We start from the raw sequence: 18774 nt of genomic DNA, 5'->3' as shown, positions 1-18774 counted from the left end.
ATCCATGGCAAGTTGCACTCCCAGACAAACATCAACACTTTTCACATACAGCTCACGTGGCATCTCTCCTTATTCCCTCAATTTTTATCCCCATTTATCCTTCTTGTTTGAAGGCATTGATTCTGTGCTGGTCTATGACTTTGATACCTCGTCCAAGTGACCATTCTTCTTGTGTGAATCAAACATTGATTTTTGACAGGCTGTTTAGCTGCAATAGGCATCAGTTGACCGTGATTCATTCCTTACCTGATGTTCACACATGCACACTAACAACTGGAATCCTTGTTCAGGAGTCAATTTTTTCTCTTCGAGCCCAAGGTGCAAATGACAGTTGAGAACAACCCCTGTTGACATCATCAAACTCTGTACCTACCAGCGCCTGGAACCTGGGGCCTTCCTGGTCTGTATAGCTAAGCTACTCACTCAATAAGCAGTTGGGTCACCCCGGGAGTGCATGGGCGTGCAATTATTGATGGTCCTTTCTGCAAGTATGAGTTTCATAAAACGTGCTCAGTGAGAGGAACTTGGCAGGCAAAAGGTTTTGCCCTTTCACTGTGTCATATGCTCTCAGTTTGAGAAATACCCTCTCAGGTTGTGATTGGACCGAATAGCAGACATTCTTGCCTCTTCCCTCTCTTAGAGAATCCCAGCATTTAAATTATTAGCTTGGAAAAGGCACAAGGACAATTTCGTAAATCTCACATGTTTTTATCAATTTTGGACTAAAACTGGACATGTGGACCGGAGCAGGGGATGGGGACAGTGTGGTCCATTCACTTGCTAACTGATTGAGGAAAGGAAGCTTCAAATCATTCGTCAACTAACTGAGGAGGGGCTTGAAAATCATTCAATTCATTGAAGGAGGGAAGGAGAAAGGTTAAGAGAGGGTGTGATTGGGGGGGGGGGGGGGCGATAAAGGAAACAGGGGAGGGGAAGGATGGAAAAACAGGAGAGGGTGGAGATAAGGGTGGCAAGGAGAGAGAAGAAAGGGATAGAAGGGCGTGGAAAAGAGAAGGGAAGGAGAGGAGGGGAAGGGAGGTGGGGAGGGGGCTTCAACGTGTTACCAAACTCATTGCGGAGAGGGTTTAAGCTAGCACAATGGCTGACAGATACTGAGGTACTCAAATGTAACCTCAGAATCTCTTGGCCGGACAAGGTCACCAGCTCAGAAGTCCCGGACTATGCTAATCCATCAGGTACACTCATTATTAAGTTAACAGCCTCTGTGCCAGCAGACACATTCATCGGATGGATTATGAATATATATTCAAAGACATTCTGAATGGCGAACTGGCCATTGGGTCACAACCTGCTGAACATCTCTACCTCCCCTACAAAGATACCTGCAAGTGAGATATGAAGGTGGCAAACATTGACACGGGCAACTGGGAGACATCTGGTGACTGCCGTGACCTCGGGAGGCTGAATGTCTGCAAGGATATTGAAATAAACGAGGCAGAAAGAAAAGCTCAGTTAGCCAAGAAGAGAACCCAGAGAAACCAGAGACCAGTGAATGCTGCATCTTCACAGTCTTCAAATCTGACAGAGATTGTCAAACCCAAATGGGGCTTCTGAACCTCATCATGCAATGCATAACAGAGAACCATCGTCTTGTGAGACGGATGCCAAGATTTTAAAATAATGTACGTTCATCAACAAAATTTTTCAATATAACACCTTTATATCCATATGCGTACAATAGTTTTCAATATTTCAACTCTTCCACACACCACCCCCCCCATAACCCAAAAGAAACAACAACCAATCCCCTATGCACCTCCTCCCCCCTAACGCCTGATGGTGACCAACTCCCTGAAATAGCAACTAAACGGCTTCCACTTCAGGTAGAACCTTTCAGCCGACCCTCTCATTACACACTTCATTTTTGTCAAGTACAAAAACTCTATCAGGTCACTTAACCGGCTGCGGAACTGGACAGGGCCAAAGACATCCAAACAAAAAGAACTCGCCTTTGGGCTTTTTAAGGAAGCGAAGGCTAAGAACGACCGCCTTCGCCTTGTCTGCAACTCCAGTAAATCTGAGATCCCAAAAATAGCCACCAAAGGACCAAATCAACCCCAAAGATCAAGTCCAAAATCGCAGACACAAAACAATGGTTTTCACAAATTGGGGCCAACACCGATTTAAACACCCAGTTTAAAATGCTGTCTAAACTGTCCGCATATTCTCAAGGTAGCCATCATCACCAGGTTGGCAGCCCATTTCGTTGGGGAAAACAGAAGGAGGACCGGGACCAATGCTCTCAAACTGGTGCCTTTACAGTCATTCCCCTCCATCCACATGCACTCTGTTCCCCATACCATCTCCGCACCGTTTCAATATTCACTGCCCAATAGTAGTATAACAAGTTGGGTAATACAAGACCCCTGACTGCCTATCCCTTTGTAAAAACCCCTTACAGATCCAAGGGGCCCTGCCCACCCAAATAAAAGACGAGATTATCTTATTGCCTCCTGAGAAGAAAGATTTCAGAAGGAAACCTGGAAGGCACTGAAACAAAAATAGAATCTTGGGAGGCTATTCATTTTGACCGACTGAACCCTCACTGCCAAAATCAGTGGGAGGCTATCCCACTTCTTTAGGTCACCCTTCACTGCTTTAACCAGACCCCCAAAATGTTACTTCTGTAATAAGGCCCAATCATGGGCCACCCGGACTCCCAGATGACGAATGCTGGACCTGGCCAAGGGAAAAGACAATTTTCCCAGGTTAGCTCCCGTCCCCGGGAGATTCACCAGAAAGTATTTGCTTTTACCCAAGTTCAATTTATACCCCGAGAAGCAGTCAAACCTCTCAAGCAACTTCATTAGCTCCTCTGCACTGGAGAGGGGATCTGCCACATACAGTGACAGATCGGCCACATACAATGACACCTTGGGCTCCCTTCCCCCTCCCTATTCCCCCTTCACTTCGTGGATGACCTCAATGCTGTGGCCAGAGGTTCAATTGCCAAGGCAAACAATAGCAGGGAGAGTGGACATCCCTGTCTCGTGCCTCTACTCAATTGGAAGTATTTCACATTTAAAGCGTTTCTATGGATGCTCGCTGTGGGGCCTTATGTAGGAGCTGGATCCTTGATATAAATCTAGACCCAAACCCTAACCTCCCCAAAATCTCAAACAAATAGGCCCACTCCATCTTATCAAGTCTTTTCCACATCTAGTGAGATAATCATTTCCGATTCAGGGGCTGGAGAAGGGGACAAGACGACATTAAGCAACATGCAAACATTGGCCGACAACTGTCTTCCCTTAACAAACCCTGTCTGCTCCACAGCTATGACCCCTGGGAGGCAGGGTCCCATGCATGCAGCCAAGACATTGACTAACAACTTTGCATCCGTATTCAATAATGAAATAGTGCGGTACGACCCATAGTTCACTGGATCTTTATCCTTCTTTAAGATCAAAGAATCGACACCTGCGCCAATGTGGCTGGCAACGTTCCTGGAACCATAGAATCCTCAAACTCCTCAAGCAGCAATGGGGCCTGCAACCCGGCAAACTTCTTATAAAATTCAATTGGGAACCCGTTCGACCGGCCTTCTCGACTGCATCAAGCCCATACCCTCCATAACCTGCTCCAAAGTAAGAGGGGCCTCCAGTCCCTCCATTTCCTCCTGTTCCCCCACCGGAATAGCCAAACCGTTTAAAAGCTCTAACATTGAGAATCCATCCTCTAGGGGCTCTGATTTGTAAACGCGGTAGACACCTTATTAACCCTGCCTGGGGCAGAGACGTTTCAACCCCCCCTAACCTGCTTAATTTCCCGAGAGGCCATCTGTCAGCTCAGCTGGTGCGCCAATAAGCAACTAGCCTTTTCGCCATGCTCATAAAAAGTCCCCCTCGAATGTCGCAGCAGGCACGCCACCCTACCCGCTGACAGCAGCGCAAACTGCAACTGTAGCTTCTTCCTACTAACCAATAACTCCGGTGTCTGATTGGCCGAATATTGATGGTCCACCTCCCAGATGGCAGCCACCAACCTCTACCTCTCTCTCCTTTCACTCTTCTCTTTGTGCGCCTGAAAAGAGATGATCTCCCCTCTCGCGACCACCTTCACAACGTGAAAGGAGGAATCTCCTCACTTCTGATAAATCTCAGATACTCCTCAATGGCAGAGGAAACCCTCTCGCAGAAGCCCCTATCCGCCAGCAGCGATGTATCAAACATCCACGAGGGGCATTGAGCAGGGCCCGACCCAACCTCCATATCCACATCACTATCACTGACACCCCACCTCCACCACCCCCGGCAGCAGGGACCTACCCACCTCAAAGATATCAATCCTGGAATTCACCTGGTGAATCTGAGAGGAGAACGAATAATCTTTCTCCCCTGGGTGTCGAAATCTCCAAGAGTCTGATCTCCCACCTACTCCATAAAGGCAAACAGTGCCTTTGCCAACCCAGAAGGCTTCAATACCTTAGGCCGTGACTTATCTCGTCGAGGATGCAATACACAGTCAAAATCCCCTTCTATGATTAACTGGTGCAAATCCAAAACCGGAATCAAAGGCAACAGCTTATTAATAAAAACTGCATTGTCCCAATTTGGGGATAAACATTGACCAGCACCACCAGTGCACCCGCTAACAACCCACTAACCACCAGGTACCTCCCATTCAGATCCACCAACATCGTCACCGCTGAAAAGACGACTCTCTTATTAATCACAATTGCCGATCCCCGGGCCCTACTATCAAACTCTGAATGAAACACTTGCCCCACCCAACCCTTCCATTACCTTATCTGATCTCTAACTCACGAATGGGTCTTCCTGCAACAGCGCCACATCAGCTTTCAAAGTCTTAAGTTACGCAAACAACCTAGACATCTTTACTGGACCACTCAACCCCTTCACATTCCATGTGACCAGCTGGATGGGAGGGTCATCTACCCCGCCCCTACCGAAGTCAGCCATTCCCGCCTCGTGAGGCAAACCAGTAACCCTCCAAGGGCTGACATCAGCCCCACCAAGATGGCCGCCAGATCTCCCAACACAACAGGACAAAGCAAAGTCCCCAGCCACCTTCAGAAGACAAACCCACTCCACCCCCTTCCCACCACCCATCAATTCCACACCCAAACAAGCAATCCACAACCAGGTGCCCATACAACCCCCCCCCCCCCCCCCCCCCCCCCCCCACCAAACCCCAACCACCCAATAACCTTTACCCCTAGGCTCATACCTAATAAACCCCCCACTGTGTGAACCACAGCTAACCCCATCCCTTCACTCGCGTTGACTAACTATTTTAGCTGGTGGGCTTGCCCCCACACAGAGAACCATTGATAACCCCAAAATTTCAAAACGCCAAACCAACCCCCACCAAAATCAACCTTATTAATTCCAAAAGAGAGTAACATGAACCATAAGCAACACCCATCCCACTAACCCCATAATACAATTCAACATGTAAAGTTACAAAATAGCCCCATCAACGCCCCCTCGACCATTGATAATAAAAACAGATGGCCAGAAAACACAAACAACCCCCACCCCACCTTCAAACAAACTTCCCTCAACCCGTACAAAATACACTACAATTATTTCAACCCCAGTCCATTTCTTTGGACGAATGCCTCAGCTTCCTCCGGAGTCCCAAAATAGAGGCCCTTGTTTGCGTTGGCCACACGGAGGGGCGCGGGGTGGTGCTGCCTTGGCCTTATTGAAAGCTGAACTCATCCTGGCCACATCCAGTCCAACATTGTTCCAGCCCGGCAGGCAGGATGTGCCATCACTGCCCCCCCCGCCCTCCATTTTCCTGAACAACTGCCCCATAAACGATGTCGGGTTTGGGCCCTTCAACACCTCTGGCAACCCAACCACTGTGTGGTTCCGTCTTCTTTACCAATGTTCCAGGTTGTCTACCTCAGCCTTCAAACTATTGTTGGCTACCACCCTTGTCGCCTCAGCCTCCACCTCCAGAGATGCAATCTAGTTGTTCCGCCTCGACAGAGCAACCCCCATCTCTTACAGCTCCACACCCGGCTGCCTCACCACTTTATCCACCTTAGCCAGGTCCCCTCGAATCAAGGAAATTGCTGCCTCGTTCACCTTCCCATGGTCTCCCAAGACCTCTCGGCGCAGTCTCTGCAATTCTACAGCTAAGATTTCAATGGTTAGTGGGATAGCTCCTGACACTACATTCCCCTCCACCATATTCTTCTCCACAAATGCACTCGAAGATTCCACTTTTCAAGCTATTCCTTTCTTCTTCTGTTGCCTAATTCTGTGCCCCTTGCTGTGGGACACTCAATCCATTGACCTTAACAAATTTGAGTCCCAATTTCCATCGCCGGTCTGGCGAAAAGAGCTCAAACAGAGATCTCTGTTGGGAGTCACCACATGTGCGGCTGCTCCGTTACATCCGCACAGGAAGGCCGCTAAGATATTGATCACAATCCAATGGCCACATTGCACCAGAAAAGCAGCGCATTGCGGCGCAGCTTGGTGGTGCCAGCCTGGCGCATTGGCAGTGCCACATGGATGGCAGCTTGACACTGCCAAGGTATCCATGTGGCACTGCCAACTGGAATGGGTGCTGTCAGATTGGCACTGCCAAGGTGCCAAGCTGGCACTATTTTTGCGCAGCAATCGGGCCGGGGGTGCTCGGCATGGGTGTTGGGAGGGGGTGCGTGGAGGGAGGGGGTGGGGACCCTCCCTTGGTGCATTCGGACTGGGGGGGGGGTCACCCTTGGTGCATGCGGACTGGGATGGGGGGGGGTTTGGGAATGGTTTTGGGGGCCTCGGAGATCGGGATGCCATTTAAAAATGGGGTCCCGATCTCTCGCTACACTGAGAGCGGCGCATCCTGCTGTACAAAGCGGGGCTGTGTGGCTTCGGCCGCGCATTCCCCATTCTGACCCCTTACTCAACGTGAGTGGCATGTGGTGACTCCCAACGTGAGTTGCGTTGAGTAACCATGTGTTCCTCAGCACTGCGAGTGCCGGGAAATGTGGCTAAATGTGCACGCTAGGGGACTTTGTTAACCTTTTGGGTGAATCCCGCCCATTAACTCCTGATCGGTTGAAGGGGTGCCGGGGGGGGGGGGGGGGGGGGAGGGAAGAGAGCTTCATTGTCTCCCTGACCCGAGGAGACAGGGATTTTGAGGAGTTCCCACACTGATTTAAGTGAAAAGTGCTTCCCCTTGCTCCTTAACCTGTTTGGGAATGGGGCCACAAACGCTAACTTTAGAAAGAGAGGGTTTTCACTATCATTTCCTGACTTACTGAGGGACGGCTTTGGCCCACTCCCAAAGTGATTGAGATGAAGGGGTTCCTTCTGACAAGCAGCCAAGGCGATTCTCTGATTCACTGGGGTGGAGTAAGAGGGACAAACTCTGTACCTAAATGGTCATGGGAGCAGTGTTTGCAATTAGACCCTGAGGAGGTTTCCTCATGTTACAGTAGCTGGACACCTCCATACCTGGTTTGAGTATCTGGTACCCAACAGCAGCGCCATCCAGAATTTCCCTTCCGATGAATCAGGATGCACACGCCACATAATTATCAGTCACTTAAAGATAATTATCAGTCGCTCAGAGATATTGGGCGGGATTTTCTACGCAGCCTGCCGCGTTGTTTCTGGTGACGGAGACGGCCCGCCAGTGGGATCTTCCGGTCCTGCTGTTGTCAGTGGGATTTTCTGTTGGATGCATCGCCGGGAAGCCCGAGGCAGGGGTGCGCCATTGGCTGGACCGGAAAATCCCGCCGGAGTGAACAGCCGGTAAATTCCACCTCATATCTGCAACCAATATTATCAACAGAACCTCTGCCATTCAGCCAATCAGCGAAAGGATTAACTCTGGCAGTATTCTCCAATTATAATAAACTATCTCCTGACCTTTTTTCCTCATTCCGTCCTCCAGTTCTGGCTTTCGGCTGACTGTCACCACTTTCATCAGCAAGTTATTCCCTCCCTGTCGGATCATGGAGACCACCTGCTTGTGTCCAACCTTTACCACGTTGACATTGTTTACCTGCAAAGAAAGATGAATGTAATTCAGGTCATGGCCCCTTTTGCATGCTGGACAACGCGTGCCCAGTAAAGTGGATTTTTGGAATGACGAAAGAGTCAAACACAAGGGACACAGGTGGAAGATAAGCAAGATACAAAGGAATACAGCTCAAGGGAAACTCCCCAACACCAAACCCCAATCCCAGAATATGCTGGAACAACACGTCATATCTGTCAGCACTGGAAAGGAAACAAGCTAAGTTCTCATGTCCCACGTAGACTTTGTAAGATCCAATATGTTAAGTATCGCCAATAGTCGAAGGATCACAATAACTCTTTCACATCTGATAATAAAAATAATAATCATTTTTGGTATCACAAGTAGACTTGCATTAACACTGCAATGAAGTTACTGTGAAAATCCCCCCAGTCGCTACGCTCCGGCGCTTGTTCGGGTACACAGAGAGAGAATTCAGAATGTCCAATTCACCTAACTGCATGTCTTTCGGGATTTCTGGGAGGAAACCGGAGCACCCGGAAGAAACCCACGCAGACACCGGGTGAACATGCAGACTCAGCACAGACATTGACCCAAGCCAGGAATCGAACCCGAGTGCCTAGCACTGTGAAGCTACAGTGCTAACCACTGTGTTGCCGTGGCACACAGCTTGATGGACTTGCCATATTTCCAGCCCTTTCTGATTTTATATTAAAAGGTGAAGATTTCAGGAGGAAAAGGCAATCACATAGCTTTTTCTCACCCACATGATTTCTGTCTCCAATCATTTCACCACTCATTTTCTCAATGGCAGTTTCATTTCACGCCATTGAAGGAGAATGTGCAAACGGGGTCACCAAAATAGGAGAGAGGTGTTCAGGGAATTAGTGGGATGTGAGTCTTCTAATAGTCACCTGACTACAAGCTGTACTTTATCAATGACTTTCTACACCAGACTGAGGGAGAGCAGAATCCCTGGGTTCAAACCTGACCACAGCTTTTTCTGTTGAAGAATCACAGTGTGGGATAGATTCGGATTGACTGAGGGGGGTCCAAAGGGCATGGGTGAGCATGGGTTTTGTGTCCTGTTACATCACACTGTGGGCTGTACTATTGCTGAGAGCCACATTAACCCTTTGTATGCCAGATACCCTTGGGTGGGATTCTCCCATGCCGCACTGTATGGGTGAATCGCCGATCGTGCCATTTTTTCCCGTGGCGCTGGTCTGACGGCGGCAGGCGATTCTCCGAGCCGCGGAGAATCGGCGCCATTTGCACCGGTGCCTTTGGCGCGGCGCCGGTCACGGGCTGCTGTCCGCGGCCGGGCCGCCGATTCTCCAGCCTTGATGGGCCGAGTGGCCGCGCGGAAACGGTAGAGTCCCAGCTGCACCGTTCCCACCTGCTCGCAGCCAGCGGGAACTCATTGCGTAGGGTCGGGGGTTGGCATGTGGTGGGGGAGGGAAGCTCCCTCACCGGGGTGGGGGGGGGGCTCCAATGGGGTCTGGCCCGCGATCGGAGCTCACTGATTGGCAGGCCGCCGTCTCCAGCCCCGGCCCTATTTTATTACGTGGCCAGCCCCTGAACCCCCACACCCTGTTGCGTCGGGGCCGGCGCGTTGAAGAACTCCCCTGCGTATTCACGGGTTAGCGTGGGCGTGCTAAATTGCTAGTGCCCACGTCCGTTTCACGACGGCGCGGACACTCTATCCCGGGATAGGAGAATCGCGCCCCCTTAACTTCACATCCCTAAAATCTTTTCTTTTCCAATTTTAGCGTGACCAATTCACCTACCCTGCACATCTTTGGGTTGTGGGAGTGAGAAACATGCAGACGGGGAGAATGTGCAAACTCCACACGGACAGTGACCCGGGGGCCGGAATCGAACCCAGGTCCTCAGCGCCGTGAGGCAGCTCTGCACCACCGTGCCACCTTCGGCCCTGCCAAAGTTGATGCCGATTTACATTCTTCACCCACGCCGCCAATCGGAAACCCATGACAACAATCGAGGTCAGTGGGACTGGAGAATTCCATCCTTTAGAAACCATGGAGGTCAGTTACTGAACACATTCACAAGAAATCTGCCAGTGTACTTTTAACGCAAAGATTAAAATGTTCATTAAACAAGAGAAATGAACTATATCACTCTAGAAAAATTAAAGTTGGGAAGATTTCAATACAACCACCAAAAAATGATTCAGTATCTGCTATTCCTTTTATCCCAGCAGTACCTTTACAGACACAAAGCCCCAGTGAAGATTTACCACTATCTCAACACCAAGGCTTGGGTGTCTCAGTTCCAATGGTTTTCGTTTGGCGGACATCTGAGCATTCACTAAATGCTTTTCTTCAACCAGTATCTCTCCCTGAGACGCCCAAAAACTGCAATATAAACTCACTATTACTTCGGGGACAACAGGATACCAGCCATGGCGCGGGCTGGGACTGGCCTCGCCGAGCAGCTTCTAAAAATAAAACTTCTGAAATTATGTCCCCTGTACTATCTACACAACCGCAAAACCCACACCCTGCCAAGTCTGCAACCCCACCCAGGGCAATGCGCCGACCCCACTCACACAAGGAGAATGAGGATAATCGCTCCAACTCTAGCCAGGATCCTAGTCCGGGAGCAGAAGAACCGTCAAGACATCCATCAATAGGGTATCCTGGGAGGGCGGGCTGGCCCTCCTCCCCCCACCCACTCCACCAGGCCAGACCCGAACCAGGAGCAGCATAATGCTCTCCCAGATGAAAAAGTAAAATAAAACTCCAGGGTAGGGACACCCAACTGACTCACGGTAACTACTGTCATATAAACTATACCGAAGGCCACTCTCATCTACAATCTCAAGCCATGGATACCAACGCCACTTCAGCCCACTCTAATAACAGAGGAGCTTAAATTCAAATCTAAAGAGAAAAAAGCAAAACCTGAAATGGATTAGCTCTAAGAGGTGGTGGTGGGTGGGGGAGGGGCTTTCCCCCCCCTCCAGCTCCACTCATCTTCCTCTTAAACGAGACAAGGAGTGATAACACAGAAGGCCCCTTTCCTCCAGTCACAAGGATTATAAAACACTATGAGGCATAATTACAATTAGGAGTGAAACTCTACGCCAATCCCATTTCCCATTTTCTAAATCTGGATAAACAAGGTACAGGCCATCACAGCCATATTTCACACTCCCCTGTAGGTAAAAAGACAGTTCAAGAAAACAACATCATGACCAACAGGGAGTAATGTTCAGGATAATACCGGGCAGTCCTCAGGATAAAGACTTCTTCCCGGTCACATGAAAGAAACAAAAGCCAAGGATAAAGCAGGATCAACGAGCACTCTTCAGGTTCTCCCAAGGATTCCAACAATCGAAGCATGAGGTATCATCACTTCCGCCATTCTGTCTCACCAACACCCAGGTGGTCTACAGCCTTGTCTCCAGTTGGAGGGATGGCTCAACCAGTTTGGCCACTTCCATCTCCTCACGGAACAGGACAATACAGGAGTCAGTGGGCCAGACTGACCACTGGCCTTGATGACAGGATATGTTGTACTCCATTGAATCTGATACACCCAGCCTCCAGATCAAGATCACTGAAACATGGTAGCCAATCCGCAAATTCACTCAGGAACTCTTCCACCACCTCTCGCTTGGGGCTGGGCCAAGGGCATACTCCCTTGATCTACTTCTCCCGACCCCTTCAGGATGGACGACAAGCCATGCAATAGGAACCTGATAGTGCGGAGACAGGCCCCAACCAGGGAAAACACACTCTCAAGTACAAGAACCTCCTCACGCATCTCCACGCCTCCATAAAAGAACCTTGCAACTCTTGGAAGTGAGCACTGCAGTGAGGTGATTTTCAGGAAGCGCAAGATCTTCATTGGCAGCCAACATCCGATGCACACAGCACCGCCAAGGTGACATTTCGCACAACAGCAACTGCGCCACGGCAAGCCCACCCCAGCCCACTCAAGCCGCCACAAACAAACAAGGATTGCAACATTTTATCCCGTTTCTCGCAAACACACTTACCAAACACTTCTCGGGACATAACACAAGCCATGTAATCAAAGAATAGACAAGTACAAAATGTGCATTAGGAAGAAAGGACGGATTAAAAGAGCAGAGTCAGAGCTTTCAAAAATGCAGCCGCTCCCACACTCATGACCCCATAGGGGTTAGTAGTTTCGTGAATTTTTAAAAAAAGTACAAAAAACTGACCCGTTGCCTGGCGACAGAGGCGTAGGGGCACACAGAGATACAGGGAAAGACAGAGGCGCAGTTCAGTCAGTGTGTGCATACCAGAGTGGGGGCAAAGTTTATAATCACTCTGGGAAGATATCCTCCAAGCTGGGAGACCCCATTCCAGGGATCTATCCGCCTCGTCACGCCTCGCAAGATCCAATGCGATCTCGCGCGACGTTGCGATGTGAATCCCGCCCACAATGGGCAGGATCACTTTTTTGCAAATCTGCATATTAGAGCGGGGCAGTGAGACTCACTCTAATCTGCAGATTCCCGAGGTGCCTGAGGCTTTGGGATTCAACTCCTTCGCCTCATAGACCTCGGGCGAGCGCCATTCAGCACGGGTCCGATCAGACAAGGACCAGTTGGAACAACACTCATGGGGGTCACCCAGGGGTTCAGAGGCCTCCAGCTGCATGCCCTTTGGGTCCTTCCCCAGGCGGCACCAGCAGTGCCAACCTCGCACCCTGGTAATGCCACCTGGGTGCCAGCCTGGCACTGTCATAGTGCCCAGGTGGTATTGCTAGCTGGCATAGGCACCGGCAGGTTGCCAGGTTCGCACTGTCAAGAAACCAAATTTGCAATTTTTACGCGCAAGTGATTGGTCCACGGATGCCGGATGTGGGTGTTGGTACAGGGGGGGGGGGGGGCACCATCCCATAGTCCGTTCGGGTTGGGCGAAGGTTGGGGATTATTTATGGGCCTTGGAGGTCGGGACGCCACCGATCCCTCGCCACAAAGGGGAGTCCTGGCAAGTGGAGCTCCCCACTGTACAAAACGGGGCTATGTGCAGCTGTTCAAGCCCCTTATTCAACACAAGTCGGGTTGAATAGCCATGTGTTTCCCGGAACTGCGAGTGCCAGGAAACATGCGACTAAATGCTCTCACGAGGGGACTTTGTTCCCTTTTGGAAGGATCGCGCCCTGGGTTTTGTGTGCCTCAGAGAGAAATACCAGCTAAGGAAAAAGCATTTAATGAATGCCACAAATCTGCTGGAAGGAAACAGTTTGCAACTGAGCCAGCCCAAGCAAGAAGCCTTGATGTTGAGCTAGTGGTAAATCTTTACTGAGGTTTTGTGTCTGTAAGGTTTGATGTACCATCAATTGGACTCGAGACACGATGAAGATCCAAACTGTGGCTTCAATCAGCTAGTTGTTAGCCCGGTGGTCGACTACAGAGAAAGGCCGACCGCCGGGAAACCTGGGTACTTATACCCTTCCTCGGAGGCAGGGTCTACTTGCCTCTCGACCAATTGGTGAGCAGTCACATGACTAGTCCCAGCCAATCGGACGAGAGGCACATGACCAGCCAGAGCCAATGGGGAACCAATGCTCTGCACCAATGGCAGTGCTCACATTCATACCACCACAAGGTTATTGCTGGATAAAAGGAATAGTGTGAGTTTGAATCATTTTCTGGTGTTTGTATCAAAACCTTTCCAATCTTTTTGTCTAGCATTATATTGTTCAACTTTCTTATTTAGTAAGCATTTTATTTGTTGTGTAAAAAGTACGCTGGCAAACTCTTGTGAATATGTTTAGTATCTGACCTCAATGGTTTAAAAAAAACTCAAGCCAAGTTCAATCTGCCTTGAACACTCTATTTAAAAAAAATATAAACTTAGAGTACCCAATTAATGTTTTTTAAATTGAGGGGCAATCTAGCATGGCCAATTCACCTACTCTGCACATCGTTTGGGTTGTGGGGGCGAAACCCACGCAAACACGGGGAGAATGTGCAAACTCCACACAAACAGTGACCCAGAGCCAGGATCGAACCTGGGGCCTCGGCGCCGTGAGGCAGCAGGGCTAATCCACTGCGCCACCGTGCTGTCCTGCCTTGAACACTATTAACATCAGCTGGGATCGTAACATTCACCTTCCCTCTTGTGGTCTTTCTGGGTATCGCCTATTTGTCTTGGAGTCTCTCTTCTCCTTAGTAGTTTCACGAGCTGGACAGTTCAGGTTTCTCTGTACCATGGCTTGCTTACTCCATGTAAAGTGGATTGGTGCTGTTTTCCGGGATTTCAGACTGATCGAATATTTGGATAGCCTTTTCTAGAGTCAGATATTCCTTGGACTATAGTTTGTCTGAAAGGATATCGTCAGTCACTCTGACAACAGTTCTGCCCCCGTACTCACAGCACACAATTAATCTGTATAATTATTTTTGAAACATATAAGATCTTGAGGGAACTTGTCAGGGTGGATGTGGAGAGGATATTTCCACTTGTGGGAGAATCCAGAGTAGGGGGTTACTATCTAAAAATATTGGGCGGGATTCTCCGTTGGCTGACGGCGAAATCGCGAAACGTGATTGGGCGCAGAATAGGTTCCCACGCTAAAATCGTGGCGTGCGCCAATTTGACGGCAAGTTGCAATTCTCCGTCACCTCGATAGCGGCGTCAATGCGGACCGGAACGCAGGTACGATAAACACCGTTTGCATATCATTAGCAGGCCTGACCCGGTATTCTCTGGGGCCTCCGTGATACTCCATCTCTGATGGGCTGAGTTCCCGATGGCGCGGTCCACTTGTGCTTTTAGAAATTGTGAAATTGGCTTTGTGGCAGCTGAGGGAGAGAGAGGGGGGGGGGGGATCGGAGAGTGTCCAACATTGCCATAGTTCGCTGACAGTTGTGTCGCTGGCCGGGGGCTTCTGCCAGGGCCGGAGGGGGGGTAGGAGGTGGGCTGTGGGGATGGGCACGGAACACCATTGCCGCAGCTGGCAAGGCAGCTATGCAGCTGCGCACACCGCTAACAATCCACTGTGATATTAGGACCACAAATCGTTTAGGTGTCCCCCCCCAAGGTACCCCCTGGCCCCAGCCGACCCATCAGCTGTATGGGCACGCTCCAGCACAACCAGTGCCATCTTGTTGGCTGGGATGAGTGTGTGTGGGGACTGTAAGGTGTATTTGCGACTGCAGTTTGTCAGCCTCCCGAGTGTCAATCACGGACCCAGCGAATCCCGCACCGTTTTTCATTGGAATCGATTGTGTTCCACATGGCTCCAGTCCTAGCCCCTCCACAGTTGCTGAATCCATCCAGGTTCAGCGCCAGTTTTGCTGTCATGAAAGTCACAAATTCTATAGGCGTCAACACTTAGTCTCAGAAACGGAAAATCCCACCCATGAGGTCTCTCATTTAAGACAGTTTAAGGCAAAGTAGATAGATTCTAGCTAGGTTAGGGGGGGGGGCAAAAGGTTATCGAGGGTAGGCAGGAATGTGAAGTTCAGGCTAAAATTAGATCAGCCATGATCTTATTGAATGGCAGAGCAGGTTCGAGGGGCCAAGTGACTTCCTCCTGCTCCTAATTTGTATGTTTATAAAAGAGTCAATCAGTTCTCCAGGCTGTTGGACATGAAAAAGGAAATGAAATGAAAATCGCTTATTGTCACAAGTAGGCTTCACACGAAGTTACTGTGAAAAGCCTCTAGTCGCCACATTCCGGCACCTGTTTGGGGAGGCTGGTACGGGAATTGAACCGTGCTGCTGGCCTGCCTTGGTCTGCTTTAAAAGCCAGCTCTTTAGCCCTGTGCTAAACCAGCCCCAATTACATGTTTGTTGAATTTTGATTTCTCTGAACCTTTGTTGCGACTGAGATTAAAATATGTATCGAATGATTTTAGAACTTGATCAAATATATCTGAAGATTCATTTATTCTGTGCCTTGCAATAAATAGCATTGGTTAACGGACCCACTGAATAAAGTAGTGTATTCACTTATTCAGTTTTTTAAAAATATAATCCTAAAGCTATCACGTATCTTAAGAATTTTTTCCGCCAAAGTCTCCAATATTGTGTTTGGATCAGTCTATATTGGTCTGGCAATGTTAATTTGTCCACAGTTGATTTGAAGTTCAGGGGAGAATAGCGTTAAATGTTGTGCTGTTTTTAAAATGGTGCCGCTGTCATAATATATACCAATATATCATGGTGCAGACACACACTGATGGACACACACAGGGACCAATCAACATGTACAAACACCGCAGCCAATCACCAGTTAGAATACACACACTATAAAGGCAGAGAGCACCACGGTTTCCGCTCATTCTGGGGGCTGCCTCTGAGAGTAACAGGAACTTACTCAGCCCAGCACGGACTCTGTAATGAATGGAATCAGTAACTGCTGTAATGGTACCTTACCTTTAATACATTGGCCCTTTAAGACCGGGCTTGGAACCCTGGGGGGACTCCACCTCTGGCTCCGCCCCCAGGAATCGGTATATAAGATGAGGCTCACTCGGCAGCATGTGATGAGCACACTTCTCGGCTGCTGTTCAGTTCTCTGATGATTAAAGCCTTTGAATTACCTATCTTCTCTCCTGTGTCGTAATTGAGGGTATCTCAGACTCACAACACGTGCTGAGAGAATCAACTGGTTCGGACAAGGCTTAGGTCTCTAGTTCAAGTTAGCATTATTTAGACCCACAGTCATCGTGTGTTAGTTAGTTAGAAGTAGTTAATAAAATTGAGTTGAACCTTCATCTGTGTTGGAAGTGTCTGTTCATCTCTCAAGCCTGCACAAGCCAATACATCAGCCGCAATCAACGTTTCTTCAGAATCATTCTGCGCCCGTCACATTTTGCTGGGCTCCTGTGGTGATGATGGTTCTGCCCTTTTCGTGGTTTTGGTTTTTTGCAGCGATTTGTTAAATGAATGATTTGGGGCCTTCCCTGCGATATCGGAGGAATTTACAGTGGATTCCCAGCTTTGGCTAAGGTTTGTAAACCTTCCGATTCAGTTTTTTCTCTCTTTAAAAGGAGCTCGGCCGCCCTGTGATCTGGTGCTGATTCTGAATCTGGTTTGGCTGGGATGCTTTTGGAAACAGGCTGCTCTGACCTTTTTTTTTTTAAACAGCATTGAAGCTTTTAAAGCTGGTCCTGGCTTAGGACTGGTTTTCTTTGCTCACCTCTGCTAGGTACTGTGACTTTGCATTCACAATGAACCTCCAGAGGACCTTGTGACTCCTCAGTTCTGCCTTTCTGCTTCCAATTCTGCAATGGAGCTTCCTTCAGGTAATCTCTCTCTGTTCTTCCCTTCAGGTGTTTTTGATCAGGACACAATGCTGTTCCTTTAGTTTTCCAGTGTTTGAATATCTGCTCCACCTTCTCGGAGGTTGTGGTTTTTCCTTCACCTGCCATCATGTTGAATGTCATAGCTTCAGCAGCTCTCATGAAGAGATTCTGAGTCTTTTATGGCTGATTATCAAGTGTTTATTGATAACCCATAACTATGTACATATACACAGGGCATAACCTACGCTGTGAGCCAACTCCATGCTTGCTTCTACCCAGGTCTCTGTCCAGTCCACAACTGATCCTAGTCTCAGGTCATGTGTCTCTTCACAGCATGTTGTGGGTGGTACTGTTTCTCAGTCCCACATTAGCCCTTGAATATCAGATACTCTTATACTATACACACAAGCTTGCGACAAGTGAAAAATTCATAATAATTGCAACTGAACTGGTTTTATTATCAAAAGGTTTTGAGAATGCTGGATGAAACTAATTGAATCAGTCAATTCAGCCTGTTTACCAACCCAACGACTTACAATATATTAATGACTTTGAGGAAGGAAGCAAATGTACTGTAGTCAGATTTGCAGACAACACAAAAATAGGTGGGAAGGCAAGTTGCAAGAGGGCAGCACGGTAGCATTGTGGTTAGCACAATTGCTTCACAGTTCCAGGGTCCCAGGTTCGATTCCCGGCTTGGGTCACTGTCTGTGCGGAGTCTGCACATTCTCCCCGTGTGTGCGTGGGTTTCCTCCGGGTGCTCCGGTTTCCTCCCACAGTCCAAAGATGTGCAGGTTAGGTGGATTGGCTATGCTAAATTGCCTTTAGTGTCCAAAATTGAGCTTAGTGTTGGGTGGGGTTACTGGGTTATGGGGATAGGGTGGAGGTGTGGAGCTTGGGTGGGGTGCTCTTTCCAGGAGCCGGTGCAGACTTGATGGGCCGAATGGCCTCCTTCTGCACTGTAAATTCTATGGATACAAACAGTTTGAAGTTAAGTGAATGGGCAAAAAGTTGGCAAATGGAGTATAATATGGGAAAAATGTGAAGTTGTTCATTTCAGAAGGGAGAACAAAAGAGCGCAGTGTTATTTAAATTGAGAAAAACTGCAGAAAGCTGCAAGACAAAGTGACTTGGAGCTACTTGTGCACGAAACACATAAAGCTAGCCCGCAGGTAATCAGGAAGGTTAATGGAATGTTGGCCCTTATTTCAAGGATATTTCAATATAAGGGTCGGGAAGTCTTGCTGCAACATAACAAGGTGCTGGTGAGAAAACATCGGAGTACTGTGAGCAGATTTGGTCCCCTTATTTAAGGAACGATATTATTTAATTGAAGGCGGTTCAGAGACACAGTGGTTAGCACTGTTGCCTCACAGTGCCAGGGACCCTAATTCACTGTCGATGTGGAGCTTGTACGTTCTCCTCGTGTCTGCGTGGGTTTCCTCCCACAACCAAAGGTGTGCAGGTTAGGTGGATTGGCCATGTTAAATTGCCCCTTAAGGTTAGTTGGGCTTACTGGGCTCCCTGGGTAG

The 18774-nt window shown here is 48.9% G+C and overlaps 1 protein-coding gene across 1 annotated transcript in view; it reads right to left on the bottom strand.

Annotated features, from left to right (window-relative positions):
- The window catches only part of shank3a (SH3 and multiple ankyrin repeat domains 3a), a 1085379-nt gene that overhangs the window by 148000 nt on the left and 918605 nt on the right, over positions 1-18774 (bottom strand). Inside the window, exon 19 of the mRNA XM_038811689.1 lies at positions 7869-8004. Within this exon, the coding sequence (XP_038667617.1) occupies positions 7869-8004 (136 nt within the window). The remainder of the gene's footprint in view (positions 1-7868; positions 8005-18774) is intronic.

The sequence above is a fragment of the Scyliorhinus canicula genome, chromosome 11 (assembly GCF_902713615.1).
Source record: "Scyliorhinus canicula chromosome 11, sScyCan1.1, whole genome shotgun sequence".
Taxonomy (NCBI): domain Eukaryota; kingdom Metazoa; phylum Chordata; class Chondrichthyes; order Carcharhiniformes; family Scyliorhinidae; genus Scyliorhinus; species Scyliorhinus canicula.
Note: the sequence above shows the minus strand (reverse complement) of the source record. Positions and strands in the feature narration are given on the sequence as shown.